Source organism: Hyperoodon ampullatus, assembly GCF_949752795.1.
Source record: "Hyperoodon ampullatus genome assembly, chromosome: 3".
Lineage (NCBI taxonomy): Eukaryota > Metazoa > Chordata > Mammalia > Artiodactyla > Ziphiidae > Hyperoodon > Hyperoodon ampullatus.
In genome coordinates, this window is record NC_136916.1 from 164,806,797 (window position 1) to 164,828,647 (window position 21,851).

The 21,851-nt window shown below is 44.1% G+C and overlaps 1 protein-coding gene across 2 annotated transcripts in view; it reads right to left on the reverse strand.

Annotated features, from left to right (window-relative positions):
* Window positions 1–1,750: 1,750 nt before the first annotated feature.
* Window positions 1,751–21,851, reverse strand: part of KCNK10 (potassium two pore domain channel subfamily K member 10) — a gene marked incomplete at both ends in the record, with an annotated part of 147,672 nt that continues 127,571 nt past the window's right edge. For both annotated transcript variants that reach the window (XM_079699504.1, XM_079699503.1), the window contains 3 exons: window positions 1,751–2,371; window positions 4,167–4,309; window positions 8,295–8,481. In XM_079699504.1, the coding sequence (XP_079555630.1) occupies window positions 1,751–2,371; window positions 4,167–4,309; window positions 8,295–8,481 (951 nt within the window). The remainder of the gene's footprint in view (window positions 2,372–4,166; window positions 4,310–8,294; window positions 8,482–21,851) is intronic.

Here is a 21,851-nt window from a genome sequence, read left to right on the forward strand (position 1 = left end):
GCACACACAGGATGGTTGGCCTAGTACATGTTTTTCCCTTTCTGATAAAAATTCACTTAGAATCTTCCTCTCCAAACCTAGGACTAACCACTCCCCCCTTTCCTTCCCTGGATGTTCTAACCTCATGGAACAATCATAATGATCACCACTTGTTGGTTACTGTTTGCCTAGAAACAATCAATCCCAGTGGTGTTCCAATTTTAGAGACTAGCAGGTGTGAGGAGAGAAAGGAGCAAAGGAAAATAAGTGATGCTTTCGGAATAAAGGAACACCCACACGTGAAAGTGAAATCTTTCAAATACTTCTTTTAAGTATTATTTTTTTTAAATGGCGATAATGGCACTTAAGCTGCAAGCAATGAAAACAATTCAATCTCCTTGTACAAGGGTTGGTTGAGGGATTAATTTTCCTTTTGTTTGCAGATAGCAAGATTGAGCCTCGGGTCGCTATGTCTACCCTAAGACACCCAAAGGGACAAGAAGCCCTGAGATGGAATGATGCCATGGTCCTCCTTGGTGTGTCTCAGACATGCAGGATGTCTATAAAAATTTAGGATCAGCTAGACAGAACAGCAAGCCACCGGCATCATGCAAGGCAATAGTTTTGGTATTTTTCCCCCTCTTATCAAAACAAATTGTAACAGAAGTTCCACTGGAAAAGTGAACGTGAACATTTCAAAAGCCAGTTTATTTTCACCGTTGCACCCACTGAGGAAAATGCATGATTCTTGCCTGTAACCATGCAGCAGTTGAGGCTGAGTTTTCACCAATGCTTGCAAGTTCTTTGGGACTACCTGCCCCTGTGAGAAAGACAAAATTCAGTAGGCTTCTCATTGGTTAAGGTAATATCCACAGTGTGATATGTTTGTGATTTTTTTTTCTTTTGTAATGAGGAAAGCAATTGCACCTTTTAATATGTGTGCTCTGATCTGCTTCCAACAAATTCCAGGTGCTCTTGGGTCCCAAGGACATTCATTTGGAGCTTAGAAAGGCTAGGTATGCACTGAACGGTTTGTATCAAAACTGGAGCTCAGAGCCACATTCCAAAATGTCCACTCTAACCCAAGTTACAAGTACCACTTCACCCCCCAATCCAGTCCCCATTCTGTGTGTGCACATATCACTAACGGTAGGTTTAGGAAATGACTCCATTTAAAAGACACACCTGTTCCTTTCAGACGGCTGGTCTAAGGAATAGCTGCCCTTTTCTCCCCGCCATAGCGGGGCGGCGCTTCACTGGGGCACAGCATCGCCTGGACGTGCCCTTGACCTCTGCGGCCTTGACCTCCTATGCCTGCGAAGGCTCCCTGGGTGTCCTGCGGTCGTGAAGTCCTTGTTCTTTGATTCCTTTTGGCAGAGCAGGCTTTCTCAGTCGTTTATGGCACAGTGAAATATATTCTTCGATGCTATGTAATTTCGGACTAACGAGAAGTCTTGTTTAAGGCACGTGTCTCAGGGTGAATTAAAAAACAAACAAACAGGGCCTCCCTGGTGGCGCAGTGGTTGAGAGTCCGCCTGCCGATGCGGGGGATACGGGTTCGTGCCCCGGTCTGGGAGGATCCCATATGCCGCGGAGCGGCTGGGCCCGTGGGCCGTGGCTGCTGGGCCTGCGCGTCCGGAGCCTGTGCTCCGCAACGGGAGAGGCCACAACAGTGAGAGGCCCGCATACCACAAAAAAAAAAAAAAAAAAAAAACAAACAAACAAACAAACAAAACCCACAACGCTCGGTCAAGTCCAATGTCCCTACCGTCTAGTTTCTGCCTTCAAGTAACGCGTTGTTCTCGCGCTCCCGGTCTTTGGTGTCCGTGGGGACCACGCCATTCCCCACCTCGGCCTGCGGCTGGATGCAGTCAGTCAACACGGCCGTGCTGGAGTGGTCCGGGTTACACACCTTCTCCGCCTCCTCCTCTCTCTTCTCCTCATCCAGGGAGTAATTCCGGAAGGTCCTGTAGATCTTCTGAACATCCTCGGGCAAGGTCTTTCTGATGTCTTTGTTCTTCCTCTTGGTGAGCCTGGAGGCGGACCCGAACTTGTTGACGATGTTGTCCTCAGAGGCTCCCTGCCCGTGTTTGTTGAGCTGCTCGGACCCCTGCAGGCGCAGGTTGTTGGGCCGGTTGTTGATGCTGTCCTGGGACGAGGCCTTGAAGCGGCCCGCGTCCAGCGCGGCGAAGACGGAGCGCTTCTCGGGGGACAGCATGTCGAGCGAGTGCGCCCTCTGGTCCAGGCCCAGGCGCCGGCGCTCCATGCTGCGGAGGGTGGCCGCCCGCTGCAGCTTGTCGTGGATCTCCACGCTCAGCCGCCGCCGCGTCTCCCGGAACTCCGCCGTCACGTTGGCCTTCCACTCGGCCGCGTGCGCCTTGATTTCACCCACCTGGCGGAGAGACGGGAAAACAGCCGCGCGCTGAGGCATGCTCCTCCGCCCCGGGCGCGCAGCCCTCGGGTGTCCCCTCCCAGCGGGAAGGAGGCCGGGGCGGGGCCGCATCGCCCAGCGGGAGGGCCGGGATGCTACCTCTGCCCTCGCCCTCCCTGCCGCCTAGACACCCACCTCCGCATGGCTCGGGTCTAACTAGCCTCGGGAAGGCACACCTGCTGGGGAACCCGACGGAAGCTTGAGATCTGGAGACCGTGACTTTGGCATTCTGGGGCAGAGAGCAATGTTTGGAGTCGGACAGGCCTGACTTCCCGTTGTTGCCGCCCCCGTTCCTCCAGCATAACTCCGGGGCGGTCGTGCCCAGCTCACGGGGTTTTTCCTGCTACGTGAGGCAGGCATGCATCTAGCATGTTCAGCAGACACAAAGCAGGTGTTCAGCAGGTCCTTTGCCCTTCCCCGTCCCTCCAAGATCGATCTCTATCTGGGAAAGGTGACCCACCTGTCCCAGTTAGCCTGGGAATGTCCCGCTTTTAAAAGGGAAAGGCCTCAGTCCTGGGCACACTGGTCAAGGTGGTCACCCTATATCTGGGCCGTGCTATGGCCTTGTGCTAACCCTGGTTTAAGAAGACCCTCCAGGGCACATGGTAACCAAACTTCCAGGGTCAAGGTGCGGGAAGGGGGCGTGTTCTGCCAAAGCCCACAGAACACACTTCCTCAGAGCGAAGTTTTGCATGAGAGTCAATCCCAAATCTCTGGGCTCTTTTTCAGCAGGGCTATTAGTTAAAGTCTCATGCTTTCCTATACAGATGAGTAACTCGGACGTTTGCATTGAGGAACGTCAGCATTTATGGTGTGGCTTTCTCTTTTGTTATAGCTGATTTTCAGCAGGTCAGTTAGCTATCTGGGGAATCAGACTGGAGAGTGCATTGGCATGGCTTATGCAAGCCAGGAAAATTAAAGCATTGCCCCCAGGAGTGATCTGGGAGACATCTCCGTTCAACAACGCTCTCCTGGGGCCTTCCACATCAAATGATCGCGTTCTGGGAAGGGAACAGTCACCCTTAAAGAGGCTGCCCCTCTTTGTGTTTCTTTGGGTTTTATCTCCTCTCCTTTCTTTAGCACTTTCCTTCTCTTTACTTTGCCCTCCCTCTTTCTTATTTCTTTTCCTCTCTTTCCAGATGAACTACGTGGACATTTTATAAAAGAAACAAAATCTACCTTTCCTCCCTATGGCTACCTTTTCTTGCCTCTGTGTAGGTTTCCATGCACATTTATTTGAGGAAGGAAAGGCTGTGTGCCCCTGGCCACAGACATATACTTGTATCTACAGATCTGACAACCAAGAGGGGGCATAAGTGAAAGGAACCCCTTGAGTTCACTTCCCCATGGCCAGCCACAGTTCAATAACTTCAGTCTCATACGGAATTGAGAAAAATTCACGTATTTGCTGACTGGGGACAACTGCACACCTCCCTCAATTGTAATCTACTTCTGCTATGTTTGTTTGTTTTTCTTTTCATTTCTTTTTTTAAAAATAAGTTGTTGTTTACTAGTCTTTCCAGGAGCTGTGGGCTGGTGGGTCATCAGATTTTCACACCTCCCAAAAAAGGATCCAGAAATAACTGCTATTCCATTTAGCCTGGCATTTAAAACAATTCAAGGATTCAAAACGAGGAAGCCTAGAAGCCCTCCATTTAGTAGGACACAGTCTAGCCCATAGAATAGAGATAGGTAATTCTTAACACGAGCTTATCTGATCTCAGGAACATTCATAGAATCTGGAAAGGAGTCCTACCTCTTCTTTTGTCTTTTTGGACAGAACCCGTAGCCAATCTCCGATCATACTGAGGACAGCTGCAAAGTAGGCAAGGCCAACAAGGATCCAAAACCACACTAGGGGCTTATACCACTCCCGGTAATTGATGCCAGCATTTCCCCCTGAAAACAACCAAATGTTACTTTAACCAGGATCTAGCATATAGTCTTCACAGAGCAAACATATCCCAGTCTGTGTAGCAGAAATGTTGTCCATCACCATCTAACAGCTACTAGGCTAGCTGTAATACACAATGTGACATCGGTGGGATGGCAAGGAAAAGACATGTCTCTTCCCTAAAGTAGCCTGACCTGTGGCTTAAGTTCCTCTGAATCTTGACCACTAACCATAATACTCGTAACAAAAAATAGTCAGTGGCCAACTTGATCCACCTAGTCTAAACCTGAGCTTGACGATGAATGACTTGAATTAGAGGACAACAGAGCAGGCCCAGTTGTCAAGTTTTTCTTAAACTGCCTTAAATTTAATAAAAATAAAATATCATTAAATAATCCCAAATGGTTAGGAACTCTTGGAACCATTTCCTTCTTAAGCACACATGCATTTACCAAGAGATAAGTAGATGTATGGAAGTAATATTAGACTTAATGGTATTCCTGAGACTCGGACCCAAGCAGTAGTGCTAACCAAGGGATGGTGTTTACATGATGCTAATCCATAGGGTCAGTTAGACTGAGCAATTAGAATCACCATGCTAGAACGAAAAGGGACCTTCAAGGCCAGCTAGTTCAATCCCTTTACAAATAGGGATTACAGTAAAAATCCATCAGACCCAATTGACTAGTTGCCTGACTGCATTGACTGGCTGTCCCATTGAAAGGACCAGTCATTATTCCAAGTAATTAGCCTATTTATTCTAGGCCTCCTACAGGCACTGCCTAAGGTAGCCATGCAAAAGAGATTCCAAGCCCAGCGCCCTCTCCTAAAGAAGTAAGGAAGCTCCATGAAATAACTACCAGCCTTGCTCTCACCCTGTGAGATGTCATTGCCCACTGAAGCGGGCAGGTGGCCATTTCTAAGACAACCAACTTGAGCCATGGATTGGTAATTATGGTACCACATGGTGAGTGATCACTGGACTTTCCCACTGGGGCATGTTTGTAACCTCATCTAGCATCCTTGAATCCATACTGAGCTCTTATGGTATCAAGAATACCTCCCAAAAGCAGCTGGGCAGGCACTGTGGCTTGTGGCTCTTTTCGGGGTGACCAAACCCACTTTGCAACGCCGCCCGCGAGGTCTCTATAGCTACAGCCACTTCTTAAAATTAGAATTCCAAATTTTGCTAAAGGGCTCTGTGGCAAACCCCCCTCAGTTTGGTGTAGCTGCCTTGTTTTTCCCTTTCAGGTAACTCTCCCCGCTCAGCTTTCTCTAGGATACAGTTGGAGTTTCTGCAACGTTAAGTGGGTTTCGAGGTTCATTTCATCTCTGCGCTAGGCTAGAGAACTCTGCAGCTTTCTCCTTGGAGCTATCTAAAAATAAATATTTACCTTCACAAGTCACCGTCACCCCAAAAAGACTGTCACTAGGGCGCGCTAGCGAACAAGGCTGCCTGTTCCTTTATCAGCTGCTAGCCTGGAATGCAGAACTCAGTGTGTGCTCCCAGTCAGGGTCCAAAATGCTTGTAATGTTGTTAGACTGTCCTAAAGTGAGTCAGCTACAAAATAAACCAGCACTTGATCCTGCATGGTGATCGATGTTCTGATCGATATTTCTGAATTGATGCCCTGTCAAATCACAGCAACCATCAACCCTTGTTAATGTATCTTTTAAAATGACGGACATCCTTCCCTTTTGCTCTTAAAAGTATTGTCAAAATGTTGTGACGCACTTCCAGTGTTCTAAGGCATGCATTCTTCAGACTGGTCTATGTTAGCCCTGGAAACTGCAGTTTAGAAGGGCCTGGTCCAATTGCAGTCAGCACCGTGAATTATAGAAGACCCGAGTCTGCGGAGACTTCAGGACAAAGGAAATATGGCTCTGTAATCTGCGGTGAGTAAGGGAATTAAAACAGTGCTATGCAGGGAACCCTGCTCAATATTCTGTAATAACCTAAGTGGGAAAAGAATTTGAAAAAGAATAGACACATGTATGTGTATAACTGAATCACTTTGATGTACACCTGAAACTAACACAACATTGTTAATCAACTCTGCTCCAATATAAAATAAAAACTAAAAGAAAAAAAAAAGAAAGGTAAAAAAAAAGAGACATATTTACATGTACAACCACCGTTATCAAAAACCCATGGGGAAAACATGTTCATTTTCTCTCACCCAGTTACAACAAAAACAGACTTTAAAACATTCTAACAATTCTACGTGTTTATCTGTAGATTTGCCCATTTGCTCCATTAAAATCTTCCATTGTTAAAGATCATTTAAAAAAAAAAAAAAAACAGTGCTAGTGGCAGTCACACCCTTACCAGGTAAGTAAACATCAGGTCAAGTGCTGGTGTGTGCTACGCAGTCACAGCCCATGGTGGCTCATAAGGATAAATAATAAATTTAAATCACAAGTAATTTTTTAAATCTCATATTCCCAAGGCTGTGCTATTTGTGTCCCAGATTAACAGGTTGACAGATGGAACTGAGCGCTTGGTTAGAAAGCAGGGTTTACCATAAATGCCCTCCAGAAGACAGTCCTCCAGACAGGCCAGTGTTAGCACAGGGGGCTCTGCAGCACAACAGAGTGCAAATGATGCTTTGGGGAACTTAAAGATCCTGGTGAAATAGCTCTAAACTGCAGCTGCCGTTACATGTGTTTATCTGCGACTGGAACCTCAGCTGAGTTTTCCCACAGTGCAGCTATGGATGATGCTAAGGAATTAACCAGAGAGTTGTTCCTCTTACTTTCCTCATTTCTCTGTGTGGTGTCTTTCCAGAGCTTCAGGCCTCTCATCAAATGGCATCAAGTGACCTCTTGCCCAAGCTGAGGATCTGCACAATGGTTGAGCACTGTGCATAAGGAAAGATTGGTGGGGTCCCAGGCCTCGGGCTCTTTGTAAACAATCTTTAATCACTTTGACTTTGCAGTTCTTAGCCCTTAGCCAATAAAAAGGAAGAAAAATTAAAACTGCTATTTCTACAAAGTGGACTTCAGTCTTCAACTTCCCAGTTGGAATAGCTACAAAATCACTCCAGAATTAACCTGGAGATACCCATGTACCTACTGACCAGCCTTCACACCCTCTCCAGAATTTGCTGTTTTCCAGATTCCAGGAGAGGAGATCCCTGTCTTCTATAAATGTATAACTTACGATAGAGTTGCTTGGTCAGAGTGTTCCCTTCTTGAAGTAGAAAATGATAGACTCTCTGACCACCTAGAACTATTCCATTAGGAAAGAGAAGGATGGCCTCCTCCTTCTATTCCTGCCTTCCTACCACGCTCAGAAAGTGGTACACGTAAGATGTCAGATCTCATCTCAATTTTCAAGCTCCCCGTCCCTAGATGAATTTGATGGTGGTTTCCATTTGCTTCCTTAAGCACAGTTCATTGGCATTTATTTTTACAATGAAGGCTATTTCTCCTATATACATTCATGCAGAAGCCATTATAATATTATATTCCCTCGGGGCAGTTTTCAGCTCCTGGTAGGTCACCTGAGTCTTAAGTCTTGCATCCGGACATGCCCAGGACAACTTCTGCAGGGACAGTGGCTCTCACCTCAGCATCAGGCAGCTTCATCTGCAGATCACTGCAGACTAAACTCTATGCTAATTTCTACAGACTTTCATATTTGCCACTTGCTAATATAGCCTTTATCAATTGATTCAAGGAGCCTTAATACAATTCAGAAGTCCAAAATCCAATGAGAAATTCATTTCACTCATAATTCATATGGTGATAAGGGCAATCTGCAACCTGGGGAGGGAGAGGCTAGCTTCCTTTCAAGGCAGCAGCCTGCTGTTGTTTACATCGCAGAGGACCACGGGTTTGAAACAACCCTGTGCACAGCAGCAGTGATGCTGAGCCTTTTTCATTTGCTTCTCCCACATCTTTTCTCATGGTTTGGAAAAGCACTGCCAAGAGAATATTTTCCCCACCAGGGCCCTGGTAACTGGGATGCCCAGGGTGCTTGCTTACCTGCCACAAAATCACCAAAGCCAACCGTGGTGAGAGTGACCACCACAAAGTAAATGGACTCCAGGGCCGTCCATCCCTCAATGTATTTGAAAATGACAGCGGGGATTGTCACAAACACAACACAGCCGGCCAAGATGAACAGGATGGTTGAGATGACCCGGATCTTGGTCTGACTCACTTGCTTTTTCTAAAGAACAGCAAAAGAGAAAGAAAGATAGGCAAGTCAGCTCCATCACCCTGGATTCAGAAGACAGAGGTAGGGAAAAAAACATCAGTGGCTTTGAACCTCTCTTTGGTCATGGGCAGCTTTGTGAGAATCTGATGAAAGCTGTGGACCCTCTCCTAGAAAAATGCACATTCAGAAGTTTTCAGGGGGTCTAGGGATCCTTGGGCAAGAAACCCCACTTAGCTTGGGGTTTAGCAAAAGAATCTTGCCCATGGAGTCCAGAGATAGACTGGAGGCACACTGGTGTCCTATTGAATGGCACTCAAGACAACACTGGCATGACAACTAAACTGAATAATCCCTTAAGGTCTTCTCAAAGCTCCCAATTTGCCATTAGAGACTGTCATCAGGGGACCCTAGCATCATTACTCAACCAAAGCCACATACTATCATAAATATATATTTAACACCAGAGTGCCTGGACCTTTGTACATTGCCTAGATTGAGTTTCTGCAAAAGTACACATTTACGTCATGGAAATCCTCACCATGTGATCTATTTTCTAGTCATTGCCTTCCGGTAACTTAGAGAGCAGAGAACCTCCAGAGTACAGAGAGAACTTTGCATTCATACACTTCATTTTACAGATGCAAAAAGAAGCCAACAAGGGTAAGGAACTTGCATAACATGTTGCTAATTAGGGGCAGAGCCAAGATGGTGTGATCTCAGTCCGGTGCACAGTGATGGAGACCAACTTTCAAGTTACTCAACGATTCACCAGTTCAAAGTTGCCAGAGTGCTCCCCCAAGGAGAGAAACCAGACTAACCTCTGTGAAGAATAGGCCTTCCTGTTTCCCCTCTCGGAAGGAAGACTGAGAATAAAAACTTGTCACTGAGCGATCTTGTCAGTGTCCAGGAATTCCTAAACTTTCATCACAGCAGGGTCACGTCAGCCAGGTTTCCCAGGACAGAAATGGTCAAGAGAGATTCTTCTACGATCATCCACTCGGCTTGACCAGGAAATGCTAGCCAAGGCAATGACTAGGTCTCCAAGATAGGAAGGTTGATGATGATTCTGTTTCCCTTCCTCTCATTCGCCTCTTCCTCCTTGACTTATGGAGACAAACATCAGTACCACCTCTTCACTGGAAAACGCCAAGGGACAAAAGAGCTGGAAAAGGAGTGGAGAGGCTGCTCTTCTCTCTAATCATGCCTCAAAACCATCTGTCCCACCTGCCTGGGGTCCTGAGTCCCAGGTATGTTGAATACGGCAGAATGGAATGGGCAGGTAAATGTTAGGAATAGTGGAGAATATTTATTTGCACAAATCTCAATCAGCACTATTTACACTCCAGTTCCTGGATCAGTGTATTCCCCTAAATATTTGTAGGAAAAGCTAAAGACATACAATCCTTTATAAAAAGGAGTCAAGTTCTCTAACTCCTAAGAGAGTACTCAGTATATAAAGTGGGAACAGGAAAAAATTAATTGATCCATGCTTTTATATAGTTCCCTCCCCATCTCCTCAGAAAAGCCATCAGAAAAAAAAGATAATTTATTGATGTTTTTGAAACTGCATATGAAAATACCATTTTTCCACAAGTGTACTGTGACAAGATAAATTATCTGAGAACCACAAGTAACGTTTTACCCATTTCATGAATTTCCAAATAGAATATTATAGAACTTTGAGGGGGCAGTTAAGGCCCCTCTGAGAATCCAGGAAATTAGTTATTATTAGCCTAGTTTTGTTTGTAAACATGTACAAAACTCCAAAGCCCAAAAGGAGATTTTTACCATAGATCATTAAGTTAATCTAATTGCCGACAATGGGAACATCATTTTCCCCCTCAGTAAATCGTTCTCCTCAAATGCATAATGAAATTAAAGTGAATTAAATGTTTGTGAGACACTAGTTAAGTCAGAAATTAGGATGTGAATGCAACTGCAATCCAAATGAGGTTGAGATTGGCAAAAGAGAGCAGCACGTACGGAGGAAGCTGGAGACCTTCCCAGGCTCCAGGAGGTGGGCAGAGGGAAGATGGCACCGGACAGCATTTGTTTGGTAGAGGAGAGGAAGGTGTGTAACAAAGGCTAGATGGTGGAGTCTTAATTGCATTAGCTGTTGGAGAGTTTATCTGCAAGGTAAACATTCCACCACTGCTCACTGCCCAAGCCAACCAACATGTCCCTGGGCTGCTTCCTCCAGACATCTTAGGGTGATGCTCAGAGAATCCTTGGAGAATTTGGTCATCAGAGTATTTTAGGGACTTACGAAATCAAGTGTCTTGCATGCGTGTGTGTGTAGGTCTATGAAACTGCATATACCCATACTTAACTATAAAAGGAAGAGATATGGGTGTAAGATTTTGGCAATATCTGTTATTCTGGATACTCATGTTTTTGCTGCCCTCTAGACACTTAAAAAAAAAAAAAAAAAGAACGGTTGCCTTAATTGAACATTTTAAACTGTAGCTCTCAAGCTGGAGCCACAAACACGTCATCCAGTGATCTCTGGGCTTCTTATCCTCATTAGCTCTGCACCCATTCACTACTACGGTAAAATGGTGTTTAAGAACTTGGCCTCTAGGGGCAGCCTGCTTGAGACACATCCCATCCCCAATGCTAAATGACTGAGTGACCTTGGGCAAGTTTCTCAATTTTTCTGGCATCAGTTTCTTCCTCTAAAAATGGAGGTAAGAAAATCCACCTCATAGGATTGTCTGGAAGATTAAATAAGTGTGTAAAATCTCAGCACAGTGCCTGCTGAATGCTTGATGATTGTTAGCAATCATTTTTGATGTAAAAGTTCAAGGTTTTCTTTAAATGTAGACATTCCAAGATTTAATGTTGCCCTTTGCTACTGAGGAATGTCCCCTCACCTCGGGTTTAAGATAATCTTTGTTTAGATTCAGGTGGTCACTGCTGGTTTTCCCTTCCTGGATACATTATGTCCTATAATTACCTCCTTTCCAATAAGAAAAAAGTCCTCATTCTCCTTTGGTTCTTTTGTGCTGACTCTGGACTGAGCTCTCAGACAGGCTCAGCTCACAATCTTGGAAGCTTTTTTATTTGCCTTTTAATTAATTTCCCCCAAGTTTTTCATCATCCTTCTGAAACTGACAAGAATTGCCGTTAATGGTTGCGGTGTCAGGAACCAGCTGCAGAGGGTCCCTGAAAGGCACAGCCCTTGGGTTCCTTGAACCACCCCACTAACTCCCCCACCACTTAGGGAGTCAAGCTGTGTTTCCATGGTGGGGTTGCTAGGCAAAATCCCATTGCTTATTTACCAGTAGGCAGAGCAGCTAGCAAAAAGCTTTGTGAGAGCCCAGATCTGACTGAGCTAATGTGTTTTTAGGCTAACAAAATTGTTATCTGGGAAGAGATGGTTTGATACAATATTTGGGCAGAAGTGATAGAATAGTTGTATATATCTGTCCAAATCTTGTTTTCACACTTTTTGGATTAGAATAGATGATGTGGTTTTTCCTTCTCCTTATGCAGATGGTATCATGCAATACTATTTCCCGCGTCCTATTGGCACTAACTGTGGGAATTTTTTTTTTTTTTTTTGCGGTACACTGGCCTCTCACTGTTGTGGCCTCGCCTGTTGCGGAGCACAGGCTCCAGATGCGCAGGCTCAGCGGCCATGGCTCACGCGGGCCCAGCCGCTCCGTGGCATGTGGGATCTTCCCGGACTGGGGCACGAACCCGCGTCCCCTGCATCGGCAGGCAGACTCTCAACCACTGCGCCACCAGGGAAGCCCCGTAGGAATTTTTGAGGAACTCAAACCACACCTCCTGGACGGTTCTTTTAGTTGTCAAAATTATGTGCAATTGTTCCAAAGAGCAAAATACATTTCATAAATAGGAGGCAGGGGAGCCAGCTCTAAGAGCTCTCCTTTGAGAGAGGATGCATGTGGTGACAATTTGGGTAGTGTTTACTTGTTTCAGACCTCAGAGTTAGCGGCTAAGCCACACATCCAATCCTCATCTAGCATAGTGGTCTTCCCCTGTTTGTTTACTTCCACAATCTTATTTTAGAGAACAAGTATATTTCTATTCATTTGTGGGCTATTTCTTTTTTGATTTTTTTACCCCTCTCTAATATCTATTCTTCTTTTCAGTTTTATGAGATTTCTTAGAATTCTGAGATTAGCAATCCAGATTGTTGTGTATGGCTGAGAAACTTTATTTGCTGTGATTTTTAGCCAGGACATTGGGGATTTTATTCAATAATAAAGACACTGCCATAAAAACCCTAGGACAGGAGCTAGACATGCAGAGCTCTAGTTTATGGTTCAGTTTTGTTTTGTTGAAATGCAAACACATCACCATGGTAATACAATTGAACTGAGAATGATTTCTCAAAATGGAAAGATAATAGGAGCTGCCTCACAAAAGAATTGACTTTATTTTCTGATACTATTATGTTTTTCACAAAGATTTCTTTTTTAAAAGTCCAATTCTAATGAGTGGTTTCAACATCACAACGAATACCCACGTAGTACCAGCAATTCTATGGACTATGAGGAGAGCTGTTAAACACCATTTGCCTATAATCTCCATGGCAGAGATACTATAAACACACATTAGTTAGAATCATGCAGTAAAATCTCCGTGGAGCCTACTGAAAATGTCCTACTCAAAAGCAGGGTAGTATCTATACCAAAAAAAAAAAAAAAGATACAAATTACACAAATGGATAGTATCTATACCAAAAAAAAAAAAAAAGTTATATCTAACGTCTGACTCTGAGCCACGTTGCAGCATCCAACAGATTTTTGGCCAGTTCAGTGCTTTGCTGGTATGGCCATGCAAAGTTTTTGAAAAAGCTTTTGGTGTATACAATTAAATTGTTTTTATCACTGAAATGCCAACATAGGTACACCTGGGATGAAGAAAAATTAAAATCCAGAAATAATCATAATTCTCAGCTGTTCCACTCCGGGAACAGTTTAATTAAAATCTTTGAAAGTTTTCTGTTCAAAAATTCCGTGGCTTTTAACATTTGAAGATAATTCTCTATTGGAACACAAGATATTTTTGCACTTAAAATTCAACCAGGTAATTCATTCAGCACATAATTATTAAGAACCTTTTACATGTCAGGGGTTGTTCTAGTTGCAAGGGACACAGGAGTTAAAAAGAGAGAGAGAAAGTTCCTTCCTCATGCACACAAAGTCTAGTTGGCTGGGGCGGGGTGGGAACATCTGAGTCTTTGGCCAAAAACAGTCTTTGTGGTGCTGTCCATGGTGCCCAGCCCTGGTCTGACCATTGAAGGCAAAGTTATTTCCTAATGACATCCCAGTGATTAAAACTATCACCTGGTAGAGAAGAAAGGAATATTCTTGTAGCTATTGTAAGTGGAATACAAAAGTGTGCCACCTGTAACAGAAGATGTTTGGATCTTTGTTAGCTAAGCACTCAGAAACTATGTCCCAGAAATCAGAACAACACATAAGTGATCACACCAATGGAGGAAACACCCAGCTGTAACCGTGGCTGAAGAATGATCCTTCTCTTTAATCGAGGTATGAAAGGCAGGCCCATGGTAAGGAGAGGAGGATGGGGACACCTCCTGATGAGCCACACCCACAGAATAACTCCTGGCAATCCTGATAGATGCCACACCCAGCTGCTCACCTCTCCAAATTCTAAGTGTATTTTACCCAGATTTCAGCAGCAACATGAACAATGTTCCCACCCAAAAATGCCCTCTCCACCATCATACACACAAGCATATAATAATAATAATACAGTAACTAGGCTACAGAGAGCTGAAAGGTAGAGGCTCCCTCACTCACTCTTCTCCCTCCCTTTGCTAACGAGGGTTCAAGGTCATAGTTCATTGGCCAAACAGTCCACAGTAGTCAAGACACAAGAGCCCCCGAATACAAAAAGTGTTCCTTCCCATCCCTGCTGCTTTTTCCCTTGTTCACGGGGCTCTACATGCTGTAACATACAGGCCTCTCTCCAGCCTCTGACTCTGATGCAAGAACTGAGAACTCAGCCTCTTCCTCTCTTCTTCCTTTTGGGAACAGGCTGCCCTCAAGAAGTACCCCCTTGTGATCTCCTGTCTAATTCTCAGGTTGTACTAGGAAACCCGTTTTTCCACAAATATAAGCCAAATTCTCCAGTGTTGAGGAGACATAGTAACATTAGGTTGGAATCTGTCATCTCCTTTGTCTTATTTCTCAACTGGTACATACCTTGGGTGGGAAAGAGGGGATGCTGTTTATTTGGTTCTTTCAAAGACCCCAATCATCTCAACTCTGTTACCACGTTTATTTTAAAAATTTTGGCGATAGCTCAGTAATTATTCCACGATGAAGGGGGGAAGGAAGTCAGACCATGTACTGTGGTGCAAGTTCTTTTCAAAGGAAGGTGAATTCTCTTCTTTAGATTGGGGCCCCTCACCAGGAAGGAACACATGAAACAAAAGGGGAAAAGAAAGAGTGAGATTACAGTGGGCCTCCTGCTAAGAATGCTCTCCTAAAAGAAGATAAGGAATTGGGAAAGACAAGTCCTGGCTGGAGCTGTCTAGGAGAGACAAGAACCTTGCCCAGGGTCTGGCAGGGGTGGCTTTGGTGGGGGTAGAGTTGGGAAGCAATGATCATAATGCAGTCACCTAACACACAAGGTAAGTAAAATGCTCACTTGCCCCACTGTGGCTTATCAAGGAGCTCTTTACTCTTTCTCGTCCTTCCTGGCATCTCTTAGCCATGTCACTGTTGACTGGAACCAGCATCTAAGAGCACCCAGGAAGTATGGGAGAGAAGAAAGCCTTCAAATGCCCTCACCTTGGGTATGAGTAGCCCAGAGAGAAGGCATCTGTGAGCTTCTGGTGGGCTTCCTGGAATGACTGTCTATATGTCCAAGAATCAAGATAAGTGACAAACAAGCATGTATTTTCTGTGGCCTTATTTATCTTGCCTGTTGGAAGATTTGAAGAAAGCCCCCAAGATCAGCCAGATTTAGGTCAGCAGATAAAAAAGCACCTGGATAGTACTGAGTCAATCTCTGTAAAAATTCCTGAGTTTTATTGAGGAAGTAGAGAGCAAACCCTTTCCCAATGGTTACACCCTTTCTTTCCTTCCTTCTTTCTTTTTAGACAGATATTTTTAATGAAAGCCCATAGGGATGCTCATCCACATAAAACTATAAAGAATAATGAAATAAGCATTAAGAACTCATATAGGGAAAAGATGTGTGAACCACAAGAGAAAAAAAGGCAATGAGAAGCAAGAAAAACTAAGAAAGCCTTTGAGAAGGATGAGCATAATTGAGAAAAAGACTTTGGGGTATAGAAAGCAGAGATGGAACAATGGTTTAAGAATTTTGGGGGGCCTTCCCTGGTGGCACAGTGGTTAAGACTCCACCTGCCAATGCAGGGGACACAGGTTCAAGCCCTGGTCTGGGAAGATCCCACATGCCGCGGAGCAACTAAGCCCATGCACCACAACTACTGAGCCTGTGCTCTAGAGCCTGCGAACCACAACTACTGAGCCCGCATGCCTAGAGTCTGTGCCCTGCAGCAAGAGAAGCCACCACAATGAGACGCCCGTGCACCACAACGAAGAGTAGCCCCCCTTCTCACCGCAACTAGGGAAAGCCCGCGCACCACAATGAAGACCCAACACAGCCAAAAATGAATAAATAAATAAATCTATTTATTTTTTAAAAATTTTTGGAGGTATTAGAATGCTTTCAGCTGGGCTTGTAGCTCTCTGTTTGAGAAACAAAGAAAACAGAAGAGGCGGACTTCCGGGTAAGATGGCGGAAGAGTAAGACGCGGAGATCACCCTCCTCCCCACGGATACACCAGAAATACAGCTACACGTGGAACAACTCCTACAGAACACCTACTGAACGCTGGCAGAAGACCCCAGACCTCCCAAAAGGCAAGAAACTCCCCCACATACCTGGGTAGGGCAAAGCGGAGAGATTCCCGCACAGAGGATCGGTGCCGAGCGGCACTCACCAGCCCGAGAGGCTTGTCTGCTCGCCCGCCAGGGCGGGCGGCGCTGGAAGCTGAGGCTCGGGCTTCGGTCAGAGCGCAGGGAGAGGACTGGGGCTGGCGGCGAGAACTCAGCCTGAAGGGGGCTAATGTGCCACAGCTAGCCGGGAGGGAGTCCGGGAAAACTCTGGAGCTGCCAAAGAGGCAAGAGACTTTTTCTTCCCTCTTGGTTTCCTGGTGCGCGAGGAGAGGGGATTAAGAGCGCTGCTTAAAGGAGCCCCACAGACGGGCGCGAGTCGCGGCTGAAAGCGCGGAGCCCAGTGACGGGCGTGGGACGCTGGGGCTGCTGCTGCCGCCGCCAAGTAGCCTGTGTGCGAGCGCAGGTCACTGTCCACACCGCCCTTCCGGGAGCCTGTGCAGCCCGCCACTGCCGGGGTCCCGGGATCCAGGGGCGGCTTCCCTGGGAGAACGCACGGAGCGCCTCGGGCTGGTGCAACGTCACGCCGGCCTCTGCCGCTGCAGGCTCGCCCCGCACTCCGTGGCCCTCCCTCCCGCCCGGCCTGAGTGAGCCAGAGTCCCCGAAGAGGCTGCTCCTTTAACCCTGTCCTGTCTGAGCGAAGAACAGACGCCCTCAGGCGACCTACACGCAGAGGCGGGGCCAAATCCAAAGCTGAGACCCAGGAGCTGTGAGAACAAAGAAGAGAAAGGGAAACCTCTCCCAGCAGCCTCAGAAGCAGCGGATTAAAGCTCCACAATTAACTTGATGTACCCTGCATCTGTGTAATACATGAATAGACAACAAATCATCCCAAATTGAGGAGCCAGGAGTCAGTGCTGTGCCTCTGAGGTGGGAGAGCCAACTTCAGGACACTGGTCCACAAGAGACCTCCCAGCTCCACATAATATTAAATGGCGAAAATCTTCCAGAGATCTCCATCTCAACACCAGCACCCAGCTTCACTCAACGACCAGCAAGCTACAGTGCTGGACACCCTATGCCAAACAACTAGCAAGACAGGAACACAACGCCACCCATTAGCAGAGAGGTGGCCTCAAATCATAAAAAGTCCGCAGACACCCCAAAAACACACCACCAGACGTGGACCTGCCCACCAGAAAGACAAGATCCAGCCTCATCCACCAGAACACAGGCAGTAGTCCCCTCCACCAGGAAGCCTGCACAACCCACTAAACCAACCTTAGCCACTGGGGACAGACACCAAAAACAACGGGAACTACGAACCTGCAGCCTGCAAAAAGGAGACCCCAAACACAGTAACATAAGCAAAATGAGAAGACAGAAAAACACACAGCAGGAGAAGGAGCAAGATAAAAACCCACCAGACTTAACAAATGAAGAGGTAATAGTCAGTCTACCTGAAAAAGAATTCAGAATAATGATGGTAAAGATGATCCAAGATTCTATTTCCAAGATCCAAAATCTTGGAAATAGAATAGACAAAATGCAAGAAACAGTTAACAAGGGCCTAGAAGAACTAAAGATGAATCAAGCATCGATTAAAAACACAATAAATGAAATAAAAAATGCTCTAGATGGGATCAATAGCAGAATAACTGAGGCAGAAGAACGGATAAGTGAGGTGGAAGATAAAATAGTGGAAATAACTAATGCAGAGCAAAATAAAGAAAAAAGAATGAAAAGAATTGAGGACAGTCTCAGAGACCTCTGGGACAACATTAAACGCACCAACATTCGAATCATAGGGGTTCCAGAAGAAGAAGAGAAAAAGAAAGGGACTGAGAAAATATTTGAAGAGATTATAGTTGAAAACTTCCCTAATATGGGAAAGGAAATAGTTAATCAAGTCCAGGAGGCACAGAGAGTCCCATACAGAATAAATCCAAGGAGAAATACGCCAAGACACATATTAATCAAACTGTCAAAAATTAAACACAAAGAAATCATATTAAAAGCAGCAAGGCAAAAACAACAAATAACACACAAGGGAATCCCCATCAGGATAACAGCTGATCTCTCAGCAGAAACTCTACAAGCCAGAAGGGAGTGGCAGGACATAATTAAAGTGATGAAGGAGAAAAACCTGCAACCAAGGTTACTCTACCCAGCAAGGATCTCATTCAGATTTGATGGAGAAATTAAAACGTTTACAGACAAGCAAAAGCTGAGAGAGTTCAGCACCACCAAACCAGCTTTACAACAAATGCTAAAGGAAATTCTCTAGGCAAGAAACACAACAGAAGGAAAAGACCTACAATAACGAACCCAAAACAATTAAGAAAATGGGAATAGGAACATACATATCAATAATTACCTTAAATGTAAATGGACTAAATGCTCCCACCAAAAGACACAGATTGGCTGAATGGATACAAAAACAAGACCCATATATATGCTGTCTACAAGAGACCCACTTCAGACCTAGAGACACATACAGACTGAAAGTAAGGGGATGGAAAAAGATATTCCATGCAAATGGAAACCAAAAGAAAGCTGGAGTAGCAATTCTCATATCAGACAAAATAGACTTTAAAATAAAGACTACTAGAAGAGACAAAGAAGGACACTACATAATGATCAAGGGATTGATCCAAGAAGAAGATATAACAATTGTAAATATTTATGCACCCAACATAGGAGCACCTCAATACATAAGGCAAATACTAACAGCCATAAAAGGAGAAATTGACAGTAACACAATCATAGTAGGGGACTTTAACACCCCACTTTCACCAATGGACAGATCATCCAAAATGAAAATAAATAAGGAAACACAAGCTTTAAATGATACATTAAACAAGATGGACTTAATTGATATTTATAGGACATTCCATCCAAAAACAACAGAATACACTTTTTTCTCAAGTGCTCATGGAACATTCTCCAGGATAGATCATATCGTGGGTCACAAATCAAGCCTTGGTAAATTTAAGAAAATTGAAATTGTATCAAGTATCTTTTCCGACCACAATGCTATGAGACTAGATATCAATTACAGGAAAAGAGCTGTAAAAAATACAAACACATGGAGGCTAAACAATACACTACTTAATAATGAAGTGATCACTGAAGAAATCAAAGAGGAAATTAAAAAGTACCTAGAAACAAATGACAATGGAGACACGACGACCCAAAACCTATGGGATGCAGCAAAAGCAGTTCTAAGAGGGAAGTTTATAGCAATAAAATCCCACCTTAAGAAACAGGAAACATCTCGAATAAACAACCTAACCTTGCACCTAAAGCAATTAGAGAAAGAAGAACAAAAACATCCCCAAGTTAGCAGAAGGAAAGAAATCATAAAAATCAGATCGGAAATAAATGAAAAAAAAATGAAGGAAACGATAGCAAAGATCAATAAAACTAAAAGCTGGTTCTTTGAGAAGATAACCAAAATTGATAAACCATTAGCCAGACTCATCAAGAAAAAAAGGGAGAAGACTCAAATCAATAGAATTAGAAATGAAAAAGGAGAAGTAACAACTGACACTGCAGAAATACAAAAGATCATGAGAGATTACTACAAGCAACTCTATGCCAATAAAATGGACAACCTGGAAGAAATGGACAAATTCTTAGAAATGCACAACCTGCCAAGACTGAATCAGGAAGAAATAGAAAATATGAACAGACCAATCACAAGCACTGAAATTGAAACTGTGATAAAAAATCTTCCAACAAACAAAAGCCCAGGACCAGATGGCTTCACAGGCGAATTCTATCAAGCATTTAGAGAAGAGCTAACACCTATCCTTCTCAAACTCTTCCAAAATATAGCAGAGCGAGGAACACTCCCAAACTCATTCTACGAGGCCACCATCACCTTGATACCAAAACCAGACAAAGATGTCACAAAGAAAGAAAACTACAGGCCAATATCACTGATGAACATAGATGCAAAAATCCTCAACAAAATACTAGCAAACAGAATTCAACAGCACATTAAAAGGATCATACACCATGATCAAGTGGGGTTTATTCCAGGAATGCAAGGATTCTTCAATATACGCAAATCAAACAACGTGATACACCATATTAACAAACTGAAGGAGAAAAACCATATGATAATCTCAATAGATGCAGAGAAAGCTTTCAACAAAATTCAACACCCATTTATGATAAAAACCCTGCAGAAAGTAGGCATAGAGGGAACTTTCCTCAACATAATAAAGGCCATATATGACAAACCCACAGCCAGCATCGTCCTCAATGGTGAAAAACTGAAACCATTTCCACTAAGATCAGGAACAAGACAAGGTTGCCCACTCTCACCACTCTTATTCAACATAGTTTTGGAAGTTTTAGCCACAGCAATCAGAGAAGAAAAGGAAATAAAAGGAATCCAAATCGGAAAACAAGGAGTAAAGATGTCACTGTTTGCAGATGACATGATACTATACATAGAGAATCCTAAAGTTGCTACCAGAAAACTACTAGAGCTAATCAATGAATTTGGTAAAGTTGCAGGATACAAAATTAATGCACAGAAATCTCTGGCATTCCTATATACTAATGATGAAAAATCTGAAAGTGAAATCAAGGAAACACTCTCATTTACCATTGCAACAAAAAGAATAAAATATCTAGGAATAAACCTACCTAAGGAGACAAAAGACCTGTATGCAGAAAATTTTAAGACACTGATGAAAGAAATTAAAGATGATACAAGTAGATGGAGAGATGTACCATGTTCTTGGATTGGAAGAATCAACATTGTGAAAATGACTCTACTACCCAAAGCAATCTACAGATTCAATGCAATCCCTATCAAACTACCACTGGCATTTTTCACAGAACTAGAACAAAAAATTTCACAATTTGTATGGAAACACAAAAGACCCCGAATAGCCAAAGCAATCTTGAGAACGAAAAATGGAGCTGGAGGAATCAGGCTCCCTGACTTCAGACTATACTACAAAGCTACAGTAATCAAGACAGTATGGTACTGGCACAAAAACAGAAAGATAGATCAATGGAACAGGATAGAAAGCCCAGAGATAAACCCACGGACATATGGTCACCTTATCTTTGATAAAGGAGGCAGGAATGTACAGTGGAGAAAGGACAGTCTCTTCAATAAATGATGCTGGGAAAACTGGATAGGGACATGTAAAAGTATGAGATTAGATCACTCCCTAACACCATACACAAAAATAAGCTCAAAATGGATTAAAGACCTAAATGTAAGGCCAGACACTATCACACTCTTAGAGGAAAACATAGGCAGAACACTCTATGACATAAATCACAGCAAGATCCTTTTTGACCCACCTCCTAGAGAAATGGAAATAAAGACAAAAATAAACACATGGGACCTAATGAAACTTAAAAGCTTTTGCACAGCAAAGGAAACCAGAAACAAGATGAAAAGACAACCCTCAGAATGGGAGAAAATATTTGCAAATGAAGCAACTGACAAAGGATTAATCTCCAAAATTTATAAGCAGCTCA